The sequence below is a fragment of the Trypanosoma melophagium genome (assembly GCF_022059095.1).
Source record: "Trypanosoma melophagium isolate St. Kilda chromosome Unknown ctg10segment3, whole genome shotgun sequence".
Taxonomy (NCBI): Eukaryota; Euglenozoa; class Kinetoplastea; order Trypanosomatida; family Trypanosomatidae; genus Trypanosoma; species Trypanosoma melophagium.
In genome coordinates this window covers 375,735-396,957 of record NW_027125136.1, presented here as the reverse complement: position 1 = coordinate 396,957, position 21,223 = coordinate 375,735, and the positions used below count along the sequence as shown (strand labels likewise).

Below are 21,223 nucleotides of genomic sequence, written 5' to 3'. Positions count from 1 at the left end.
TGTTGAATTGACCATTTTCTTTCAGATGTTATAGGGAAAGGAACCTTTTTTTTTTTTTTTTTTTTGGGGGGGGGGGGGGGTTATGAGTGTCTATGGTGTTTTTTTTTGTTTTTTCTTGCTTTCTTTTCTGTTGTTTTTGGTCTAGTTTTGCTGATGCAGTAAAGTTCCTTGTACTGTATTACTGAGCTGCATTAACTGCTGTATTATTTTCTCTTGTTGGGCTATCTGCTCTATTTCAGCTTGTAACATTTTTTGAAATTGCATGTGTAACTGTGTTGTCATGGACTTTCTTTGTTTTTGAAAAAGGTGTATAATGCTGCATCGGTGTTTTTCTTCTTGTCGTATGATTCCAAAGTATGCCTTTAAATGTGCTAACGACATTCCAGTTATTGACTGAAGTTGTTTGTCTGAATTTTCGGTTATGGTATTATATTGAGCATATGCTTCTTGAAATATTTTTCGCCGTTGAGTAAACTCGGCGTTGATCATGAGGACAAGTTCTTGTTCGTGCATCTCGGCAGCTATTTTATTTCGGTTTAGTTTTTCTTTATTTGTAAGAAAATTTCGCTGTTGAGATTCTTTATTGTAAATCTCGTTTTCTTTTTGCCTTTTATTCTCTATTTTTTCCCTTATCTGCTGTGTATTGTGTTTTTCCCGGCGTTGAGACATCTCACGCACTTGTTCCCTCAATACGGCATCGCGACTTGCTTTGTAGCCCATGGAAAACCCATGTAGCTTTAACTGGTCCAAAAGGAGGTTATGTAGTAGGGTATCAGAAGAGCAAGAGGAAATTTTTGTACTTGGATTCCACAATGCCTGCATGCGTAGCTGGAGTGCTTTTTGTCTCTCACGAGTGTTTGTAGTTGAATCATCGGATGCACGCAAAAAGTTTACAAACCGCAAACTGTAGACATTTTCAGTGCAGCCACGGCGGAAAACAGGCCCCATATTTGACTTTGCCGCCCTTGACGATGGCGCAAGGCATTCCTGTACATCACGTTGTCTGAGAGCTCTTCTCCAAGCCTTGTTATCTCTAATCATGTCATTAATGAATCGATCGCTAAGTATCTCGCCCATTGTGCTTCAAGAAATAAATTAGCGATCCTTTTGTGTCTTTGCAAGTAAATATTGCTAAGAAATTCCAGAAAATAACAAAGAAAAGAATAGAAAACCACTTGAAGAGATGCAAAGTATCTTTTTTGGAAAATGTGAAAAAAAAAAGAAAATAAAGAACTACTGGAGGCACTTATACGTACATGTGCATACGTCCTTCTCAAGTATATAAGTTCTTCTTGCCACTTCCCTGTCTAGTGTCAGTTTCCTGTCTCCTTATCCCACGCTATGGGAGTGACTGTGACTGTTGGGCGTGGCATGGCGATGAAGCGTCCGAGGAGGTCCTCCTGCGGGTGTGGGGGCGGGAGCTGGTTGAGGTGTGGGTCAAAGTAGGCGACCTGTGTGTAGTACCCAACCCGCAGGAACTCCTGCCCGCGGTACTGGAAGGAAATCACGAGGATCGTTACCCCGAGCAGCTCCGCCGGTGGCACCAACTCCGCTCGCGGCGGGTCACACTCCATCGTGAATTCCGTTGCCCCCTTCGCCAGCGGCCCAACGTCAAAGGCATCGAGCACCTGATCATAAGCCGCACTGCTCGCACTGCCAACCCATACAAAAGCCACAGATATGGGCTCCTGAAGCGGATACAGAGACTCCAGACGCATGCGCCACCGTAAGGCCTGTGTATATAACGCCGGATTGTCGCCCAATAGCTCAATTTCAAGTAACTGCACTACAGGCTCCGTGCTCATGTTTTATAGATGGTATGTTTCTTTTTTTTCTTTCTGATTTCTGTGACTCTGCTTTCCTTGCTAACTATAACCTAATAAATGACTCCTCCCCACAAAAAAAAAAACACACTCTCTCCCTCTACTGCTCTTTTACGGGGACAGAGAGAAAAATCTCTTTTATCCCCTTTAAACTGTTTTGTCGACTCGATTGAGTTTAAAGTACGGGACAGGTCTTTTCCTTCCTGCCCCTCGAATTTCTCTCTTGTCAATGATGATGTTTGCTTCACTTTTTGACTCCTCCTTTTCTTTCCGAGCTGTTGCTGATTTTTTCGCTCTTTTTCAGTCTATGATTGTATATATATATATTAGTTAATAAAGAATAGTATAGGAACTTGTACGTATGAAAATAGACAAGCTCCTATATATAAATATATATATGACCTTATGTTTTTCCTCTATTCGCACTTCGGTGTGCGTCTCTTTACCTCTCTTTCTATGTGTTTCCACTCGTCACGGTGGGTTGTAGCAAACAAGCACACACGTTTCAGCCGCCTCCTCCTTCTACATACCCAGCAGTAGAAGAAAAAAAAAGACATGGGAAGAATAATACATTAAAGTTTTACCAATACAGAAGTATGTCTAGCAAGACTCAGCATAGAGATGAGGAAAACATATATAGACATTTAAGAAAAGATAATGAGCAAATAAAAGAGCACTAATGCAGAAATAAGGTAATAACACAAAAAAATTGAAAAGTAAAAACAAATCCATCTATTTCTGTTTATTCGCTATTCACTCATAAGATCAGTGAGGCAGCAATTTTCTTTGATAAATACCACACGAGTTACATTATCTGTAGCGTCTATGGTAAACGTATAAAGATTGTCCCTTACACCAGCAGCCAACATGTCAAGTAGCTGATCCCACTCACTCTTAACCCATACCGCTACTGCTGACATAGTCTCAGATGGAAGTTGTTCTCCATTAGCCACACATGAAAGAGAAAGAAGCCACCACCAACTCTCCTCAGGTGTGTGGTGCCATCCTTCCACCAGTTTATTTCGCATCACAAAGTAATCAACTTGCCCTTCATCCACTACCAAGGCGCAAACACTTCGAACCGCGACCCGCGGCTCCAATATCGCATTCAGTACAGAAGGATTTTTGACTGTAACAGTTACCTGGTGTTCAACTTCACCAGTGAACTGAATGTCAATCTCAAAATAAGCAGAATTGGGGACAAGTGTCTCCTGTGGCATACTCTGTTTATTTTTATTGGGAGCTGTAGTACTACTAGAAACTAGTTGTGAAAAAAGATCAATGCATTCAAGTTTTTCAGAACTGAAAATTCTCACCATCCGCATCCCCAGAATATTCCCAAAAAAATAAGATTTACCACTGCGTTTATATATTTTATTCAGCATAATATCTTTCTCCTTATTTTTTATCACAGACTTCTGTTCACTTTCAGCATCAGCTTTCTTTTCATGTCTCATCTGAGGTTTAGCAAACGATGTAGGAATGGAAACACCCTTTGAAAAAGAACCTCGTGTATCACCTCGCATGTAGTACGGTACACGAGAAGGAGCTCCTGTTTCTACCGTGATGGGAACTTCACTAGCGCTAAGTTCCGATGAGAAGCGACGTACACCACTCCGCGCTTCATCGCTCAGTTGGCGTAGGCGCAGTAGCTCCATTGCCCGAGCAGCTACACTTTTCACATTTTTCACCTTATCACGACAGCCTTCAAGGGCAGCAACAGTAGCGCGAAGTCCTGGAGCTGCAGGTCTTAGAAGAACTCGAGTATATTCATTTGCTAAGAGGTGCAGACAGTCTGATCCCAAGTCTACATCCGCTCGGCGAATGAATGAAGCGTTCTGTACAATAATAGGTGTAAATGATGCTGCAGGCATAGAAAGAGTAATTTCTTTTACAGGTGTCGCACATGGCACATCCATAAGAAAGTATGAGGGAGCCTTCTGTTTTGTAACATCCACCAGAGCAACAACAAATGATATTACTGAGTCTGTCTTTGTAGAGGCAACATAAAAACCAGCAAAGTCCATAGGGGCACCTGCAGGGGTGTTAGAGTCAACATCTTCAGCACTATTTTGTAGCTGACGCGAGAATCCACTCACTGTAGATAATTCTCTGTACTCAAACCTACCACGTGTATAGAGGACCTTGGCGTTTCGGAAGGGGTGTGATGGTCGACTACGAGACGGTGTGACTGCAAATACAACCACCACAGTACCTTCAGCAGGAAAATCGGAAGCAACATCGTCCAATACTTCTACAGAGCATCCATCACCAGCGTCTTCCCATAGTTGTAGCAACACATCCTCTTTTGTATCACATGTTAATACAAGAGATGAGACACGGACAAGTCGTCTAGTAGTGCTCGTTAACTCTCCTAAACCCCCTGATGTTTCTCTTACTTCGTTTCCTAATGTACATTCTGACATTTGTCTTGCGGAAAACTCGAGATATTTCTGCTGGGCAAGTAGATTTCTTACCAACTTCGTACTGCTATTCGCGAATCCACGAGGATCAATTTTCTGTTCAATGAAGATAGCTGGCAGTAAACGCTCAACTGTACCACGGAGTGACGGGACAAGTCCACCAAGCGGATGTACAAAAGAGGATGGAAGTATAGGTGGATTAACATTATATAGTCCGAGAGCAGAATCGGCAGCCACTGGTCGCGTGCAGTTATAGTTAATCGATAGCACCACATCACCCTGACACTCCAGAGGGGAACAGAATTCCTTTAAAAGCATTTTGGCCCCACATATAAGCAACTTCTGCCCACGGCGAAGAATACCCTCTCGTACTAAGTTCGTCAGTGGAACATCTAGAGTAACCTTAATGTCATAACAACCATCAGATATGACACCTACAGAAGTGTGTGGCGCAAGACGTTCCTCTAGCGAAAGAGAAACAATGGTCATAACCATTAAAGACGATGCCGACACGTCCCCCTCAGTAACAATACGCAACGCTGGTCGTTCACCCTGTACAAACTCTTTATTATATTTAAAGCACAAACAGAGAAGGCTATGAGAAACAGAAAAAACGGTCAATGTTGGATTGCAGTGGAGTGAAAGACCCCGTAACTTTAACAATGTGGATTTTAACATCTGTTTAGACCAATCTTCTAAAGGGACATCAATCCCAGTTTCAGTTGCTCCAAGCTCCAACAATGCAGTATGAAAACATATGGGTGAAACTGAAATATCCCCAGAAGATAACCCTAATATTCGCACAAGCTCGGGTGAACATCCCTCACGCTTAAAAACAAACCTTTCCTGTAAAATATCTTCTGCTGTCGGAAGCGCTGACATTGCGAGTGAAGAAAATCTGAAAATATCAAATGAGATTGCCTTCAGAGATTTCTTTTTAGAGGGAGCAGTTGTCGAACTTAACACCCCTTCAGACCGCTGATGTAAACCACGGACCAAGGGAACTACAAAAGGCCCCTTACTTATTGATACACCTGTTCCTCCTCCTTCTGCTGCTGGTGCAGGTAGTAAAGGGGTTGCAGCCCCGGCGCCAGCACCTGCACCACAACTAACACTTGGAGTAACAGTGTTCTTCTTAATAGAGACGGGCACCGTCTTTTCAACACCACCTTCTAACCTCATCCGTGCTGCCTGAATGGAAGACTCTGATACAATAACAGGGGCACCAGCGGCAGTGGAAAAGAGTGTCCTTACAACTCCCTTTAGCCGATGTTCATTCCCATTCTCTACTGATGGGTGCGATGAAGTAGGTGAAGACAGTACATCATTTGCTGTATTGTGCGTACGTTTGCGAATGTTGCGTCGGCACATACTACAGCGTACCCTACCGGGTGTATTGCGAAAGGTGCAGTGACTGCAAACATTTGAATCCTCTTCCTGCATGGCCTGTCTAGACCTTCCCCACTAATAAAGAATTTCAAAATAAAACAAAAATTAAAAAAAAAGTACAAATTAAAAACTGTTTAAATAAAATTTAAAAAACAGAGATCAAAATAACCACAAAATGTAAAGTTAAAAATACGAAATAATAAAGGTAATATGTTTTGTTTTTTCAGTGATACCCCACCTGCATTACTTCAGAACCACATAGGACACTGTATCTACAAAAGTAATTTCCTTCATAATGTCTAGGACAGCATTCACATAATCCCATAGAGGCTGCTTGTATGCTGCTGGCATAGCACAACCGCCCAGTTTGTCGTAGTGTACTAATATTGACGGCAATGCAAGAAAGAAGCGAAGAAGGTACTCGACCGGAAGAACCGCTGCACACTTATGTGAGCATGTGGGTATTGCAGTAACCGCTTTCGCCGCTGCTGCCTCTTCAGTATCACTGCGGCGCCGCTTTGGTCCTGGCCGTCCATCTGACCGTCTCTCTCGCTGCGCAGCCGCGAGATTAATAACACGCCGTTCCCGCCCAGACAGAAACGAGGAGACGCAGCACTCTTCAATAGTTTCCAGCACAAGTGACTGGCAGCAGTCCACAACAGACTCACCGACTTTGCAGCGCTGCCGCACCTGCTCCCGTGTGTCGGTAAGAAAAGTAAGAACGCTGCGTTGAGCTGCGCCTGTGGCAAGCGGCGGTGTGCGTGGATGTTCGGGGTGCTCCACCTGCTCCAGATGGCGTCTCAACACAAGCAGCAGCTGCGGTGGCCATTCAATACCCTCCGTCATGGATATACACAAGTATCAATCCGTCCACCTATATAAGCACGTATATATTTATTTATTTATTTATTTATTTATTTTATTTATTTTATTTATTTATGGGTGGGTGTATGGGGGCTCAATGAATGAGTTGGAATGGAATGCATAGAGACAGGCATAGAGGGAAAACGGAAAAAAAAAGAGAAACAAAAAAACATAGAGTACGTCTTATTATAATTTCGACAAACCAGAAAAAGATATTGTATATATATATATATATATATATATATATATATATATATATATATATATAGATGCCCTTTTTACGTATTTATAATTATATGTCGTTCACATAAGCAATGCAATCCGTTCACACAGTTCGTTCAACGCGTTCAAAACCTCTTCACACTGTTCTTGTCTAATTTCGAGTTCTCTCTCTTTTTCATGCAACCTCATTTCAACTGTTTCTTCCTCTGCAATTTGTGATGACTTGCGAAAATTCTCATCTTCAGCAACACGAGTGCGACGTGCCAACTCAACTTCACGAAGGTTAAGATCACGGGTACGTTCTTCTACAGCCACACGCACCTTTATAAGAGCCTCCTGGGACTCAGCAAGACGTTGACTCCCTTCCACGAGTCGCTGTTGTTGCTGCTGCACTAGCTTTCCACGGTATTGTACTGCCTTTTCACGCTCGGTGATCTCCGCATCTTTTCGACGCAGCTCCGAAGCATGTTTCTCTAAATTAACGATAAGATCTTCTCAGTCCCTTAACATCGCAACGGTCATTCCATTGCTGCTACTACTTCGTTTGGGAACGCAGCGTAACGCAACTTCAACCTCCTGTTGCCAGTTTTCATGTGACAGTCGTATTCCAATAGCAACTGCGCGCTCCAGCATATTTTCTCTGGCTGCCACCTCTGCCTCGTGTTGCTCAAGCAATCGCTCTGCCCGCTCTATAGCCTCCAGACGTAACTGATATATGGTGCTTGCATCTATGTACGGCGTCACTACACCCCACCTACCTCCTTCCTCTTGTGTATTAAATAATATTTGTCTATGCAATCCTGTGTGTGTTTTTTTTTTTTGTTGCTGTTGTTGTTGTTGTTTTTTTTTTTTTTTGCAAAGGCGTTCCTTTCCCTTTCTCCCTCTGACTCTCTGTATGTTTGTGCGTAAGAGAGGCAGGGAGAGGAGAAACACCTGACGACCAAATTCAAACCCACCAATGGAGAGCAACATAAAAAAAAAACAGAAAAAAGAAAAGGAAAAAACTCCAACAGAATGAAAAGTCTTATTATACTTTTTAGCTTACATCACATCATCAAAAAACAAGATAATGCGTGCAATGCATACCAATGAGAGCAGTGAAATCAATATAATGGAACAAAAGATCTCTTGTCTTTTCCTTGTTTTCTTTTTTTTTTCGTTGTTTGATCGTCCTTGCTTTTCCTTTCTTCTTTTCTTTACCTTCTTTTTCCGTTCATCCATAGATCCATCAATCGATGCTTCCATACGTCGATGGGTCTGCACTTACTGTTGTAGAGCATTCTATGCTGCTGCTCGACAAGCCACAATATCACACGGGACATGTGTAGCCGCAATAAGCCAGTATCCCTGCAACTCCACGGAAAACAGAAGAGCATAATCATACACGTAGTTTTGCAGTGGGTTCTCTTTCACATGCGCTGCCGTTACCACAGAGTTCGGCTGCGAACGTATATTAAGCCAGCGAATGGCATCAGTGAGGTTGTCCCTGCCATGGCCTACCAATGGTGTTATGTTGAATTTCATTTCCCGCGGGGTCACTTGGTACACAATGGTACACCACGAAATATCCCACGTACGTGTGCGCAGCTCCTCTTCACGCCGCAGTGCACGCGAAACAGGAATAATAGATCCGTTCTCCGTGCTTACATCACCGCTGGTGTGACAAGAAAGCGCCGCAACACGCTTTAACCACGACGTTTTCTCTGATGTAGCAGCCATGGAAGAATTATTATTACTGTTGTTGGTGTTGGCTGCAGTATTCATAGAAGTAGTGGTGTTATTTCCATGGTATGAAAACATCTGCGCTATCAAAGAGTAGCTGTTCTTGTATTCTCTGGCATAACGACGGAACATCACCCGTCTATCACATTGACCAATATTGTCACTTACAAGAACAACACCGTGCACCACACAAAAATCAGCAGGCCAGTATATACTCTTGTTGTTTAGTGCTTCTACAGCATCTGACAGAGTCGCAAAATGTGCCGAAATGTCAAACGCCGATTCATGACTGTTTAACTTTTCATTACTCTTCAAAGTGTAGGAATGAGAGATCATCCATCGTGGGGAACTCTGATGTTGTTGTTGTTGTTGTTGTTGAAGAAGTCGTTCAATAATGGCCGATCCAGGACCTTTTGTTGTTCCACCACTCACTTTTCCTGCCGCCTCTGCACTTAGAATAGCAGGATCTGTGATCATCGTCGGTGTTGTTGCTGTGGCTGTTGTTGATGGTGATCCTCGTGGGTTGCCGCTCTTCGCACTGCGCGGCTGCGGAATTGTAATAGTGGTTGCACTGCGCGGGCCCAATGTAACTGTAGTAACAGGTGGAAATCCTTTTGCAAAATGTCCACTAGCAGCAAAAGAAGGAGATAATTCATGCGTGAAATGTGTCACAGAAAGCTTAGAAGCCTTCACCCATAGGGACCATTCATGTGTACTGCCGTTGTTACTATGCTTCTCACCAGCCTCTTCAGCAGCGTCCACAAAACCCTTTCCTGTGCACATCGCGTGCATTTCAGAACCTGTAGATTCTGTACATCCAACAAGAAGGTTTGAACACAGCACAAGTGTGTCAGAGTTTCCCAAGTGAGGCAAAACTTCATTAAAAGCATTTACCCGCTGCCATAACACGGCAGTAGTATCAATATACAAAACAGCAAGTGTCAAGGAGACACCAGCAAACGAGCAAATCTGTAGTGTTGTAAAAAGTCGTACAACACCATTACCACTCATACCGCTCGCCAGCACTTTTGTTGCATTATCAGCAGCATCACAGTTTGCACCAACACGCAGAAGAACAACAGTTCCTTTATCAGGACCCTCACGAGGTTCATACCGTACAAGATCTGTGATTGAATATAACTTTCGCACATGAAGTAACTGCATCATTTGCTGCCGTGTTGCCATTGTGGCGTTGTGAACAAAAATGAACGAAGGCGATGAGGCCAAAAGAACTTCAGAAAAACTATCCATATCTACAACAGTTGATGGACTACTGCCGAGGTCACTAATGCACACTGAAACGCTCTTCGCAGAAACCGTTGCTGCTGAAGAGGAGGAGGTGGTGGTGGTGGACCGCTTATCCGTCCAAGAGCCCTCCTCGAAGTGCTTCACCTTAAATGGGATCATATTCCACCCACGCAAGGAGTTTCACACACAAACAAAACCACAGACAAACAGACACAGACACAAACTTTCTCTCACTCTCTCTTGCTCCTCCTTTCTTTCAATCACCACCCCACCTAGAGCTGCTGTAGAAAAAAAAAAGAAAGAAAGTGAGAGGAAAAGAGGGAGAAAACGAAAGACGAAAAAAAAATTATGTTAACACGAGAAAGAGAAAGAAAGAAGAAAGAAGAAGGGAAAAACAATCAAAAATTAAAAAGGACTAAAAATAGACGGGAGGGGGGTTATTTAGAAAAGAAAAAACACCTGTCTGTCTTGCTTTACACAAAACCTACTGAACACAATAAAAAAGAATCCAATGGTGAGGAAAAAAAATAACGTCAATATAAATTCCAAAACGTAGGAGGCTACTCCAAGAAGCAAAAGTCTCCCCGCAGAGAAGACCAACACAAAACGATTACTGCTGCTACTGCTGTAAGGGCTTCGGATGGGGGGAATCCGAGATGCGCAAAAGTCTAACCCCCCTCCCCCAAATAATAATAATAATAATAATAATAATAATAATAATAATAATAATAATAATAAATAAAATAATAATAACTATGACGAAATGTATCCACAGGATCACTTATATCCTTTGAAAAATAAACAGCTTAGGTTTATACTGCTACTGCCGTTGCTGCGTCTGCAATATAGCGCGCTAAGCAGACCCATAAACCCATTTTAGGATATTTACCGAAAGGAAGCTCAGCTCACGATTTGATCTACTTCTTGACTCTGTTCCTGAACTTTTGTGGTCTATGACTACCATGGCGTTAGAGAAAGCATAGCTATCTAGAAAACCGAAAATAAAGCAATAAAGTACAGATAAAAAAATTGTTAACAAGAGACAGGTGATTTTCATCAGAATTCAAATATACCACATATTTTAAATGGCCCCAATGAGAAGGTAAAGGGAGAGAATTATAGAGAAAAAAACATCTGAAACTCGCTAACCTTTCCATTTATTTACATAAACATAGATGAGCAAAATGAATCAGAAAACAGAACATCTCGAATTGCGTGAGTGTGTAAGTGTACGAAGGTTTCCCCGTGTGATTCTGTACATCTTGACAGTTACTATACTTCTTCATCCTCTACCACATTCCCCTAACCATACGCACATCTTCCTCCTCGTTTTCTTTCGCTTCCTCGTCCTCATTCTCCATCATCGCTACTGCGTTGTGGTGCCTTGTACGAGAAAGCATCAACTTGTCTCGCGAGGAACCGGCGTAGTGTTCTAGTTCTAGTCGTTCCTGCCGGCGTGTCTGCAGAGCGGAGAGACGTTCATGCCGGCGGGCGGCGATCCATGCGAACTTTGACCGGTGGGCGGCGGCCCATGCGGCGTGCGGTGTGTCCCGCCACTCCATTCGCCGTCGCTGCTCGGCGGTCGGGGTGGCGGCGAAGAAGGGCAGTGGGCGGAGTGTTCTCTGTCCCTCACCAGTGGACATTTTATTGGTGTAAAAAGTGATATTGCTGGTGCCAGGCGTGGGAGATGGGATGGGGCCCGTGTATTGGCCAGCGAGGGTTTGCAGGAGCAGCCGCTGACGGGCACGTTGAAGTAAAATCAGCCGCTGTTCCTCATGCACACCACGACGCACCATCAGTTGCTGTGAATTCCGCAAATCAACGTCAGCAGGAGGAAAGGGACGAGAAGAAGTATATAAGCCTTCTACATCGTGATGATGCATCGCACTTGAAAGAAGCATGGGAGCCGACCTTCTCATTGAAGGGCTGAATTTCCAACTTTGCGGAGCAATCGCAAAAGCATCGGGAAAAGAAATCCCATCATATGGAATCCCATCGTAAAGCTGCGGCACAAGTACAGATGGACCGTCAGCAGCATTACTATCCACAACAGCCATAAACGTACCTCGTATAGTACAAACAAACTAAAAAGAACAATAAAAACAAAACGAGGAGCAAAAACGAATTAAAAACCATAGCATTCACTCATTTATCAACACAATAAGAAAAAAAAACATAACACATAGATAAATACATACAAATAAACACAAATAAAGCCCCAAATAGACCCGCACAGTAAACATATTCATTGTAGCAATAATGGTAATAAACGTGAAAGTGATTTTTTCCCCCTTTTGAAAACAAAGAAAGAAAATATAAAGCTCCTAAAAAGAAAAATACCGTTTCTCTTTACAACACTTTAAGACATAACCAAAACGCAGTAGCTCACGCAACTACTCCTTATCATCGAGTGCAGCAACACCAGGGAGGGTCTTTCCTTCCAGCAGCTCCAGTGATGCACCGCCTCCAGTAGACACATGCGACATGCGAGGCGCCTCACCGCTCAATTCCGCTGCGCTCGCACTGTCACCACCACCAATGATGCTCATAAGTCCGTGATTCTGCGTCCCGTCACCCATAGCCTTCGCAATTGCAAAAGTGCCCTTCGAGTACGGTGCCATCTCAAACACACCCATCGGGCCATTCCAAATCGCACTCTTGCACTTCGCAATGGTCTCCACATACTTTGCGATCGTCTTGGGACCGATGTCAAGTGCCATGTAGCCATCAGGGATGTCCACGCCTTCCGTCACCAGAGGTGCGTCCACAGCCTTGAACTCAGTGTTGCACACGTGATCAAGGGGGAGCAGCACTTCAACCTTGCGATCCTCAGCCTTCTTCAGCAGTGAACGCGCCAAGTCCAGTTTGTCCTCTTCACACATCGAGATGCCAATCTTGTGGCCTTGTGCCTTCAGGAACGTATATGCCATAGCACCACCGATGATGAGGTAGTCAATGCGCTGCAGCATGTTATCGAGAAGCTGAATCTTGTCACTTACCTTTGCACCACCAACAATCGCCACCAGTGGACGCGCTGGGTTACCCAATACCTTGGCAAAGTATTCAATCTCCTTTTCCATGAGGTAACCGGCAGCACCGTGGCCAAGGACCTTCGGGATACCAGTCATTGTTGCACTCTCGCGATGTGCTGTGCCAAATGCATCGCTGACATATACATCACCGTAGGATGCCAACACACGGGCCATTGCATTGCGTTCTTCTTCCTTTTTGCTGCCCTCCTCAGTGTAGAAGCGCACGTTCTCCAGAAGCACAACAGAACCGGGGGTCATCTTCTCCACCTCTGCAGCCGCATTGAGGCAGTCAGCAACAAACGAAACAGGTGCGCCGAGCAACTCGCCGAGACGATCCGCCACAGGTTTCAATGTAGCCGCTGCCTCGTAGCCGGGCACGTCTTTCCCAGCAGAAGCCGCAGCAGTCATCGACACACCCTTTGGACGACCAAGATGGCTCATCAGCACACAGCTGCCACCCTCCTTCAGTATCTTTTGGATCGTAGGTAGAGCTGAGCGGATGCGGTAATCATTCGTGATCTTCCCATCCTTCACAGGCACGTTGAAATCCACGCGGACAAGCACCTTTTTGCCCTTCATGTCCACGTGCTCAAGGCCCTTCTTTTCCTTCAGTGTCATTTTTAGTTTGTTTCCTTTGCTTTTAACGTAGTCGGTTTCTTTTTTTTCTTTTTTACAATTCACTAGATTGTTTATGGGTTATTAAGTTGGTTTTCTTGTTGTTTGTTTGATAGCTAATAATTTTGATTCTATGACGCAGCAAACGCACACACAAAAAAGAATAGAACAAGAAAAATCAAGGAAAAGAAAGCAAGGGTAATGAGGGAAAGAAACAAGGGAAACAGAATTTACCAACACGAGTAAACGTAGAAGGAAGAAAAAAACGTCAAAGTCGAACTCAAAGAAAATTAAGAACAAAAAAAAATAGCGCGAACACTCTTTTGACATGGCATAAACCACATGGTCATCCATATATGCTACTCCTTATCATCGAGTGCAGCAACACCAGGGAGGGTCTTTCCTTCCAGCAGCTCCAGTGATGCACCGCCTCCAGTAGACACATGCGACATGCGAGGCGCCTCACCGCTCAATTCCGCTGCGCTCGCACTGTCACCACCACCAATGATGCTCATAAGTCCGTGATTCTGCGTCCCGTCACCCATAGCCTTCGCAATTGCAAAAGTGCCCTTCGAGTACGGTGCCATCTCAAACACACCCATCGGGCCATTCCAAATCGCACTCTTGCACTTCGCAATGGTCTCCACATACTTTGCGATCGTCTTGGGACCGATGTCAAGTGCCATGTAGCCATCAGGGATGTCCACGCCTTCCGTCACCAGAGGTGCGTCCACAGCCTTGAACTCAGTGTTGCACACGTGATCAAGGGGGAGCAGCACTTCAACCTTGCGATCCTCAGCCTTCTTCAGCAGTGAACGCGCCAAGTCCAGTTTGTCCTCTTCACACATCGAGATGCCAATCTTGTGGCCTTGTGCCTTCAGGAACGTATATGCCATAGCACCACCGATGATGAGGTAGTCAATGCGCTGCAGCATGTTATCGAGAAGCTGAATCTTGTCACTTACCTTTGCACCACCAACAATCGCCACCAGTGGACGCGCTGGGTTACCCAATACCTTGGCAAAGTATTCAATCTCCTTTTCCATGAGGTAACCGGCAGCACCGTGGCCAAGGACCTTCGGGATACCAGTCATTGTTGCACTCTCGCGATGTGCTGTGCCAAATGCATCGCTGACATATACATCACCGTAGGATGCCAACACACGGGCCATTGCATTGCGTTCTTCTTCCTTTTTGCTGCCCTCCTCAGTGTAGAAGCGCACGTTCTCCAGAAGCACAACAGAACCGGGGGTCATCTTCTCCACCTCTGCAGCCGCATTGAGGCAGTCAGCAACAAACGAAACAGGTGCGCCGAGCAACTCGCCGAGACGATCCGCCACAGGTTTCAATGTAGCCGCTGCCTCGTAGCCGGGCACGTCTTTCCCAGCAGAAGCCGCAGCAGTCATCGACACACCCTTTGGACGACCAAGATGGCTCATCAGCACACAGCTGCCACCCTCCTTCAGTATCTTTTGGATCGTAGGTAGAGCTGAGCGGATGCGGTAATCATTCGTGATCTTCCCATCCTTCACAGGCACGTTGAAATCCACGCGGACAAGCACCTTTTTGCCCTTCATGTCCACGTGCTCAAGGCCCTTCTTTTCCTTCAGTGTCATTTTTAGTTTGTTTCCTTTGCTTTTAACGTAGTCGGTTTCTTTTTTTCTTTTTTACAATTCACTAGATTGTTTATGGGTTATTAAGTTGGTTTTTTTGTTGTTTGTTTGATAGCTAATAATTTTGATTCTATGACGCAGCAAACGCACACACAAAAAAGAATAGAACAAGAAAAATCAAGGAAAAGAAAGCAAGGGTAATGAGGGAAAGAAACAAGGGAAACAGAATTTACCAACACGAGTAAACGTAGAAGGAAGAAAAAAACGTCAAAGTCGAACTCAAAGAAAATTAAGAACAAAAAAAAATAGCGCGAACACTCTTTTGACATGGCATAAACCACATGGTCATCCATATATGCTACTCCTTATCATCGAGTGCAGCAACACCAGGGAGGGTCTTTCCTTCCAGCAGCTCCAGTGATGCACCGCCTCCAGTAGACACATGCGACATGCGAGGCGCCTCACCGCTCAATTCCGCTGCGCTCGCACTGTCACCACCACCAATGATGCTCATAAGTCCGTGATTCTGCGTCCCGTCACCCATAGCCTTCGCAATTGCAAAAGTGCCCTTCGAGTACGGTGCCATCTCAAACACACCCATCGGGCCATTCCAAATCGCACTCTTGCACTTCGCAATGGTCTCCACATACTTTGCGATCGTCTTGGGACCGATGTCAAGTGCCATGTAGCCATCAGGGATGTCCACGCCTTCCGTCACCAGAGGTGCGTCCACAGCCTTGAACTCAGTGTTGCACACGTGATCAAGGGGGAGCAGCACTTCAACCTTGCGATCCTCAGCCTTCTTCAGCAGTGAACGCGCCAAGTCCAGTTTGTCCTCTTCACACATCGAGATGCCAATCTTGTGGCCTTGTGCCTTCAGGAACGTATATGCCATAGCACCACCGATGATGAGGTAGTCAATGCGCTGCAGCATGTTATCGAGAAGCTGAATCTTGTCACTTACCTTTGCACCACCAACAATCGCCACCAGTGGACGCGCTGGGTTACCCAATACCTTGGCAAAGTATTCAATCTCCTTTTCCATGAGGTAACCGGCAGCACCGTGGCCAAGGACCTTCGGGATACCAGTCATTGTTGCACTCTCGCGATGTGCTGTGCCAAATGCATCGCTGACATATACATCACCGTAGGATGCCAACACACGGGCCATTGCATTGCGTTCTTCTTCTTTTTTACTACTTTCCTCAGTGTAAAAACGTACATTTTCAAGTAACATTACCTCACCTCTTTTGAGTCGTGATATTTCCGACTTGGCATCCATGCAATCATGTGCAAAGTATACGTGTTGACCAAGAAGCTCGGCGAGTAGAACAGCAATAGGGCGAAGGCTATATTCTTCTTCATACCCTCCGCTAAGGCTAAGTTGAGGAAAAATATGCTCCTTATTTTCATTAAGGTACTTTGTTAATAGCTCTCTCTTTTCCTCTTCTGGTAGACGTGCAAAAACACCCGTTTTTCCAGATCCTTCACTGAGTGGGAGGTTTTTCGCCTCTTCTTTGGCACTTGACTGAGCGAGTATCTTTGCCTTTTCTTCTCCTGGGAGAACACCAAAAAAAGCTGTTTTACCCTTACTATCGTGAAAGTGCACCCCATGGTAACGTTTCTTTATATCTTTCTCATTTGAAGCGTAAGAAACCCCTTTAGGCCTTCCAAGGTGACTCATTAATATGCAGATGCCACCCTGGTCAATTACACGACGTATCGTAGGAAGGGCTGTACGTATACGGTAGTCGTTGGTAATACGACCATTCTGCATTGGAACATTAAAGTCCACCCTAATCAATACTCTCTTGGCAGTAAGAGGCCAGACATCATCAATAGTTTTTTTAATGGTTAAATTGCTTGGCATTTTAATGTTTCTACTTAATTTTGGTGATCTGTTTTTTTTTTTTGTATTTGTGGTTCTTCTTGTTCTCATTGTTGTTGTTTTGGGGGTTGAGATAGTTAACAAATACAAAGACAATTTGAAAAGGTGTGGAGGTCGAAAGAAAGGCAAAAAGAAAAAGAGGAGAAAAAGAAAAAAGATCTATCAAAAGAATGGAGGGACTCTTATTATCAAAACAAATAAATGTGATGATAAAAATAAAATGAAAAAAATCAAAAAAAGAAATCCGTTTTTATTTGCGCTTTCTTTCCAATATTGCCGTAATGTGACGTATGGTTGCTTCAATAATTTCTTTGTCGTTATTTCTGTTTTTTGCTTTCTTTTCTTTCGTCTCCGTTTCTTCATAATTCCATTCCTTCAGTATTCCTCCCTTTTGAATTGATAAAATAAAAAAACAACAAACAGGAGAGAATATAAATATAAAAAAATGTAAATAAAAAATAGGCAACAAAAAAATAAATAATAATAATAATAATAATAATAATAATAATAATAATAATAATAATAATAATAATAATAATAATTAGAAAACTATGTTACAACTCTGATAATACAGGCGATATCACTTTGTTGGTGGTGTTAGTTGCCGACACCTCTGAATGTGCTCTTCCTGCTGCCGCAGTGTTGTCCACAGTAACTCCGGCACTGCCATGCCCAACTCCTGCAGTATTTGTCCCTGCCGCACAAGTAACACAAACGCACTCTCACGCAACATGCGTTCCTCCTCCTTTCCGAGTACGGCCTCCACAGAAGAGACGCGGTTCTCCAGCAGCGCGGCGGCATCCTGCAATATACATACAGCATCCGCAGAGGCATGCATGTATGGGGCGTAACAGGCAAGAATAAGGGCACGTTCCACCGACTGTTCACCGTGTACTGTACAGGCCGTGTTAAGTGCATACTGTAGTACTTCATTAGCCCGATTATCGCGAAGAAAGTGCAGCAAACGTCCGCATTCTCTGGCGTGACGTACAGTCTCAGCGTTTATTCTCTCATTCTGTCGATTCGTTTGTACCACACGTAACCATAATTCGGCGGCTGTCATTAGATCTTTGCCTTCATAAAGCGCAAGAAATGTTGCACTGCGGTCAAGGCACTGCAGTAAATCATCATTATACTGAAGTTGAAGAATATCTACTGTTTCACATATGGCACGTGTGTGGTCAACCAACTCGTTTGCAATATTGCTGCCGGCACCACGCCAACGTCGAGGCCATAATGAATTTAAAACTTTTGCACACTCTTCCACGCACGCCGTATCCGCTTTGCTGCGAAGTATATGTGCAATGGAGGGGTGAATACGTAGTGATGCCTCATCCCACCGCTGTTCACAAATACCTAATCCCGCTGCCTGTACAGCAAATGTCTCTCCTTCACCTTCAGCACTAAAATAATCCACAAGATTGTATGATATGTTATCAATATTAAATAAAGAAAGTTTTGTTAAGCATTGTCTTCCACCTGGGCAATTCTGCTCAAGTGCTGTAAGAGCGATATTCAAAAGTACATTAAGTAGGGAAGAAATACTCAAGATACCTTCTCCAGTGAAACCCTTAGCATGAAGTTCTTCTTTTAGTTTTATTGGTGTTATGGTTTCACTCTCCATAAGACAACAAACTATGTGCATAAGGAGTGGAACATAACCAACAGCATGCATAACTGCACGTGCAGGAGATGATTCATCCTCCACTTCTAATACGTGTGGAAACTCCACTACAGCACCAGGTGATAATGGTAAAACCTTAAGTACCCCAATTTTATTAGAACTACCAACTTCAGCACAAGTAGTCAGAAGTGTATAAACGTTTGTGTGTTCAGGAATGAGAGAAAGTACCTCCTGTGGATCACGTACACCGTCAATCACTAATAAGACATCCTTTTCTTTCCTACCTTTCATTGATTGAAAAAACTGCAGTAAACTCGACTTTAACGCATCTTTAGCATTAAACCATTGAATACATGTAAAACGCTCGCTACGCCGTGCACGATCGCAGAACTCTGCTGCTAATGCGGATTTACCAATTCCATCTGGTCCTGTAATGGCTTGAAAGCGACGACCTGCTAGTAGATTTTGCCAGAGCGAAAGAAGTTCCACATCACGACCCACCATACGAGAAACTGCAGGGTAATTAAATATAATAGGATGTGGAGTTTCATGTTCTTGCTCGTGCTTCTCCCATCGTGTCTTATCTGTAGTGGGTGTAGAGATAAGGCGGTAGCCGAAGAGTTGAAAGCATGCACGTCTCGGAAAACGCAACATCTTTGAGCTTTTATCGTATTTTTATTTTTTATTTTTTCTTTAATCCCTTGCTTTCTTTTTTGATTTTCTAAATTGTTCGATTCTTTTGTTCTTGTTGTTGTTGTTGTTTTTGGAATTTATCTATACTTTTCCGCACGTATGTACGGAAAAAAGGGAATTAAAATAACTACAGCAATACAGAGCAAAAAAGAAAATAAAAAAAAACATCTTATACGTCAGGTAGGAACAAAGGATCAGGGTAAGTAGTATGTTATTTTCTCTCTCGATCTTCCGGCGTAGGTATCAGAGAAAGGGAGGAAGAGGAACTAACAACTTAAAAAAAAATCTCAATAAGGAGAAACAGAATAATGTTCAATATAAACCTTTTCCACCTCTCACATGAGCAGAGAAGTGGGAGAAAGAAAAAGAAAGGAAGAGATATTCGATAAGGATAGAAAAGGGACAACAACAACAACAACAACTTTAAAAAAGAAAAGAACACACTCTGAAGAGTCTGGTTCCTATGGGTTAGGTTCCAGTTTGTTCGCTTTTTTCCCCTCTTCTCTTCAATTCTTTTTTTCTTCATCGAATGTTGTTGTTGGTATTCCTTCCCTTCACAAGAAAAAAAAACCGAAGAGTGTCTCATAATTACAATATGAAACTTTTATCAGCACCATGCCTATAAGTTATCACTTTGCTCCACTCTGACATCAGCACTTGCAACTCTTTTATTTCTTTATCTAAACCCTGATGAGGCACCACAACCGACTGCTGCTGCTGCTGCTTCTTCTGTGCATTTACTTTGGAATTGGACGTTATATAATTTGGGTCAAATGCCTTATGTAGAGTAGGCTTTTTAGCAACAGAAGTAGAAACAGGAAGTGTAGAATAGTGAGAAAAACCAATACCCTCAAACTCTCTTTGTACACCTCTCGTAACACTACGTTTCGACGCAAACAAGACACCATCTGTAAATGGAGATGAGAGAGATGAGAACAACAGTTGTGAATTAGAAAACGTCGTTTCTACTTTACTCCATTTAAGTGTTCCCATATGAAGGCGAAATGAATCCATTGTACGTATCATTTTAGAAAGCAATCCTCCAATAAGGTACCCAAACTCACCCGCGCAGACTACAGCAGCACCAGTGAGTGGTGGTGGTGATAGTGATGATGTACTGCCATTTGTGAGAACAGTCTCCCAACAACGTCGTGGAGTATCAAATCGGTGAACATCGTTAAAGAAACGTCTACCCATTAAACCAGTACCACCAAATATATACATGAAACATCCCCAGCGCCATGCCCCATGTCCTACACGAGAAAGTGGTGTGCATTCATTTACCAGTATATGCTGTACAACACCAGTTTCCACATTTAATAAAAAGGTTTCACGTGATTCCCTATTCGTTGTATGAGCAACACCGCCAAAAAGACAAAACAGCGCACCCCCGAGTGGTGTAAGTGTTGCACCCCAACAAAAAAGTGGTATCTGCAGTGGCACTACACGCCAATGCCAAGTCTCCAAGTCAAGACGGTACAAACATCCCAATTCCGGTGTATTGTACATGTTCGCCTTATATACACTACTGCAACCACCCAAAACATACATGGTAGTTGTATGTGCAGCGGCTGCGTGATGTGCGGGTTGATATTTAGGCAGTGTGCCTGTTGTGTGCGTGTAGTGTTCCCAGCGGGGCGGTACAGTCGCAAAGTTAAGTGCATATAGAACACCGGGTGGACCATTTGTGTTAGGAAGAACTTCAACCCTTTTTTCTTCTTGTTCTTCTTGTTTACACTCTTGTTCTAATGGTGATGTGGTGTAGGTCCTGCATGTATTACAGTGAAGATTATGAATTCCAACAGATGTGATGCCGCCAAATACGAGAATTCGTGTACCGTGTAAACAGGCAGAGTGATACACACGAGGTGGTGGTGGTTGTCCAACACAGGGAAGTTTCTGCCATTCCCCGGTTGTAATGTTAAGTGTAAAGACAGACTCGTTGAGATTCGTTGTAGTGGTTTTACCACCAATAATTACAATCCATTCACCGTATAAAGTAGCGGTATGACCTTCAAGACCAAACATTATTTAAAATAACGCCACCTGATAAGTAATTCTACAAAG

At 43.6% G+C, this 21,223-nt stretch overlaps 12 protein-coding genes across 12 annotated transcripts; all 12 read right to left on the bottom strand.

The window, feature by feature from the left end:
- Positions 1 to 141: 141 nt before the first annotated feature.
- LSM04_003999 (uncharacterized protein) lies at positions 142 to 1,077 on the bottom strand (the record flags this gene model as incomplete). The annotated part of the gene is made up of 1 exon (XM_067337975.1): positions 142 to 1,077. The coding sequence occupies one exon, from the start codon at positions 1,075 to 1,077 to the stop codon at positions 142 to 144; it is 936 nt and encodes a 311-aa protein (XP_067194727.1).
- Positions 1,078 to 1,313: 236 nt separating this feature from the next.
- Positions 1,314 to 1,805, bottom strand: LSM04_006870 (Histone chaperone ASF1-like; the record flags this gene model as incomplete). The annotated part of the gene is made up of 1 exon (XM_067337964.1): positions 1,314 to 1,805. One exon carries the CDS (start codon positions 1,803 to 1,805, stop codon positions 1,314 to 1,316), a length of 492 nt encoding a protein of 163 aa, XP_067194774.1.
- Positions 1,806 to 2,572: 767 nt separating this feature from the next.
- On the bottom strand, positions 2,573 to 5,689 carry LSM04_005978 (BRCA2; the record flags this gene model as incomplete). The annotated part of the gene is made up of 1 exon (XM_067337953.1): positions 2,573 to 5,689. One exon carries the CDS (start codon positions 5,687 to 5,689, stop codon positions 2,573 to 2,575), a length of 3,117 nt encoding a protein of 1,038 aa, XP_067194763.1.
- A 189-nt stretch (positions 5,690 to 5,878) lies between these two features.
- Positions 5,879 to 6,481, bottom strand: LSM04_007608 (uncharacterized protein; the record flags this gene model as incomplete). Its single annotated transcript, XM_067337942.1, has 1 exon — positions 5,879 to 6,481. The coding sequence occupies one exon, from the start codon at positions 6,479 to 6,481 to the stop codon at positions 5,879 to 5,881; it is 603 nt and encodes a 200-aa protein (XP_067194791.1).
- Positions 6,482 to 6,802: 321 nt separating this feature from the next.
- LSM04_006706 (uncharacterized protein) lies at positions 6,803 to 7,354 on the bottom strand (the record flags this gene model as incomplete). Its single annotated transcript, XM_067337931.1, has 2 exons — positions 6,803 to 7,212; positions 7,258 to 7,354. The coding sequence occupies 2 exons, from the start codon at positions 7,352 to 7,354 to the stop codon at positions 6,803 to 6,805; spliced, it is 507 nt and encodes a 168-aa protein (XP_067194770.1).
- Positions 7,355 to 8,002: 648 nt separating this feature from the next.
- On the bottom strand, positions 8,003 to 9,850 carry LSM04_004111 (uncharacterized protein; the record flags this gene model as incomplete). The annotated part of the gene is made up of 1 exon (XM_067337918.1): positions 8,003 to 9,850. One exon carries the CDS (start codon positions 9,848 to 9,850, stop codon positions 8,003 to 8,005), a length of 1,848 nt encoding a protein of 615 aa, XP_067194730.1.
- A 1,130-nt stretch (positions 9,851 to 10,980) lies between these two features.
- On the bottom strand, positions 10,981 to 11,748 carry LSM04_009712 (uncharacterized protein; the record flags this gene model as incomplete). Its single annotated transcript, XM_067337906.1, has 1 exon — positions 10,981 to 11,748. One exon carries the CDS (start codon positions 11,746 to 11,748, stop codon positions 10,981 to 10,983), a length of 768 nt encoding a protein of 255 aa, XP_067194817.1.
- A 336-nt stretch (positions 11,749 to 12,084) lies between these two features.
- Positions 12,085 to 13,341, bottom strand: LSM04_008472 (Phosphoglycerate kinase; the record flags this gene model as incomplete). The annotated part of the gene is made up of 1 exon (XM_067337894.1): positions 12,085 to 13,341. One exon carries the CDS (start codon positions 13,339 to 13,341, stop codon positions 12,085 to 12,087), a length of 1,257 nt encoding a protein of 418 aa, XP_067194799.1.
- Positions 13,342 to 13,697: 356 nt separating this feature from the next.
- Positions 13,698 to 14,954, bottom strand: LSM04_007521 (Phosphoglycerate kinase; the record flags this gene model as incomplete). Its single annotated transcript, XM_067337882.1, has 1 exon — positions 13,698 to 14,954. The coding sequence occupies one exon, from the start codon at positions 14,952 to 14,954 to the stop codon at positions 13,698 to 13,700; it is 1,257 nt and encodes a 418-aa protein (XP_067194789.1).
- A 355-nt stretch (positions 14,955 to 15,309) lies between these two features.
- LSM04_007450 (Phosphoglycerate kinase) lies at positions 15,310 to 16,821 on the bottom strand (the record flags this gene model as incomplete). The annotated part of the gene is made up of 1 exon (XM_067337871.1): positions 15,310 to 16,821. One exon carries the CDS (start codon positions 16,819 to 16,821, stop codon positions 15,310 to 15,312), a length of 1,512 nt encoding a protein of 503 aa, XP_067194786.1.
- Positions 16,822 to 17,419: 598 nt separating this feature from the next.
- Positions 17,420 to 19,117, bottom strand: LSM04_002435 (uncharacterized protein; the record flags this gene model as incomplete). The annotated part of the gene is made up of 1 exon (XM_067337860.1): positions 17,420 to 19,117. One exon carries the CDS (start codon positions 19,115 to 19,117, stop codon positions 17,420 to 17,422), a length of 1,698 nt encoding a protein of 565 aa, XP_067194704.1.
- Positions 19,118 to 19,744: 627 nt separating this feature from the next.
- Positions 19,745 to 21,184, bottom strand: LSM04_008313 (uncharacterized protein; the record flags this gene model as incomplete). Its single annotated transcript, XM_067337849.1, has 1 exon — positions 19,745 to 21,184. One exon carries the CDS (start codon positions 21,182 to 21,184, stop codon positions 19,745 to 19,747), a length of 1,440 nt encoding a protein of 479 aa, XP_067194797.1.
- Between the last annotated feature and the right edge of the window lie 39 nt (positions 21,185 to 21,223).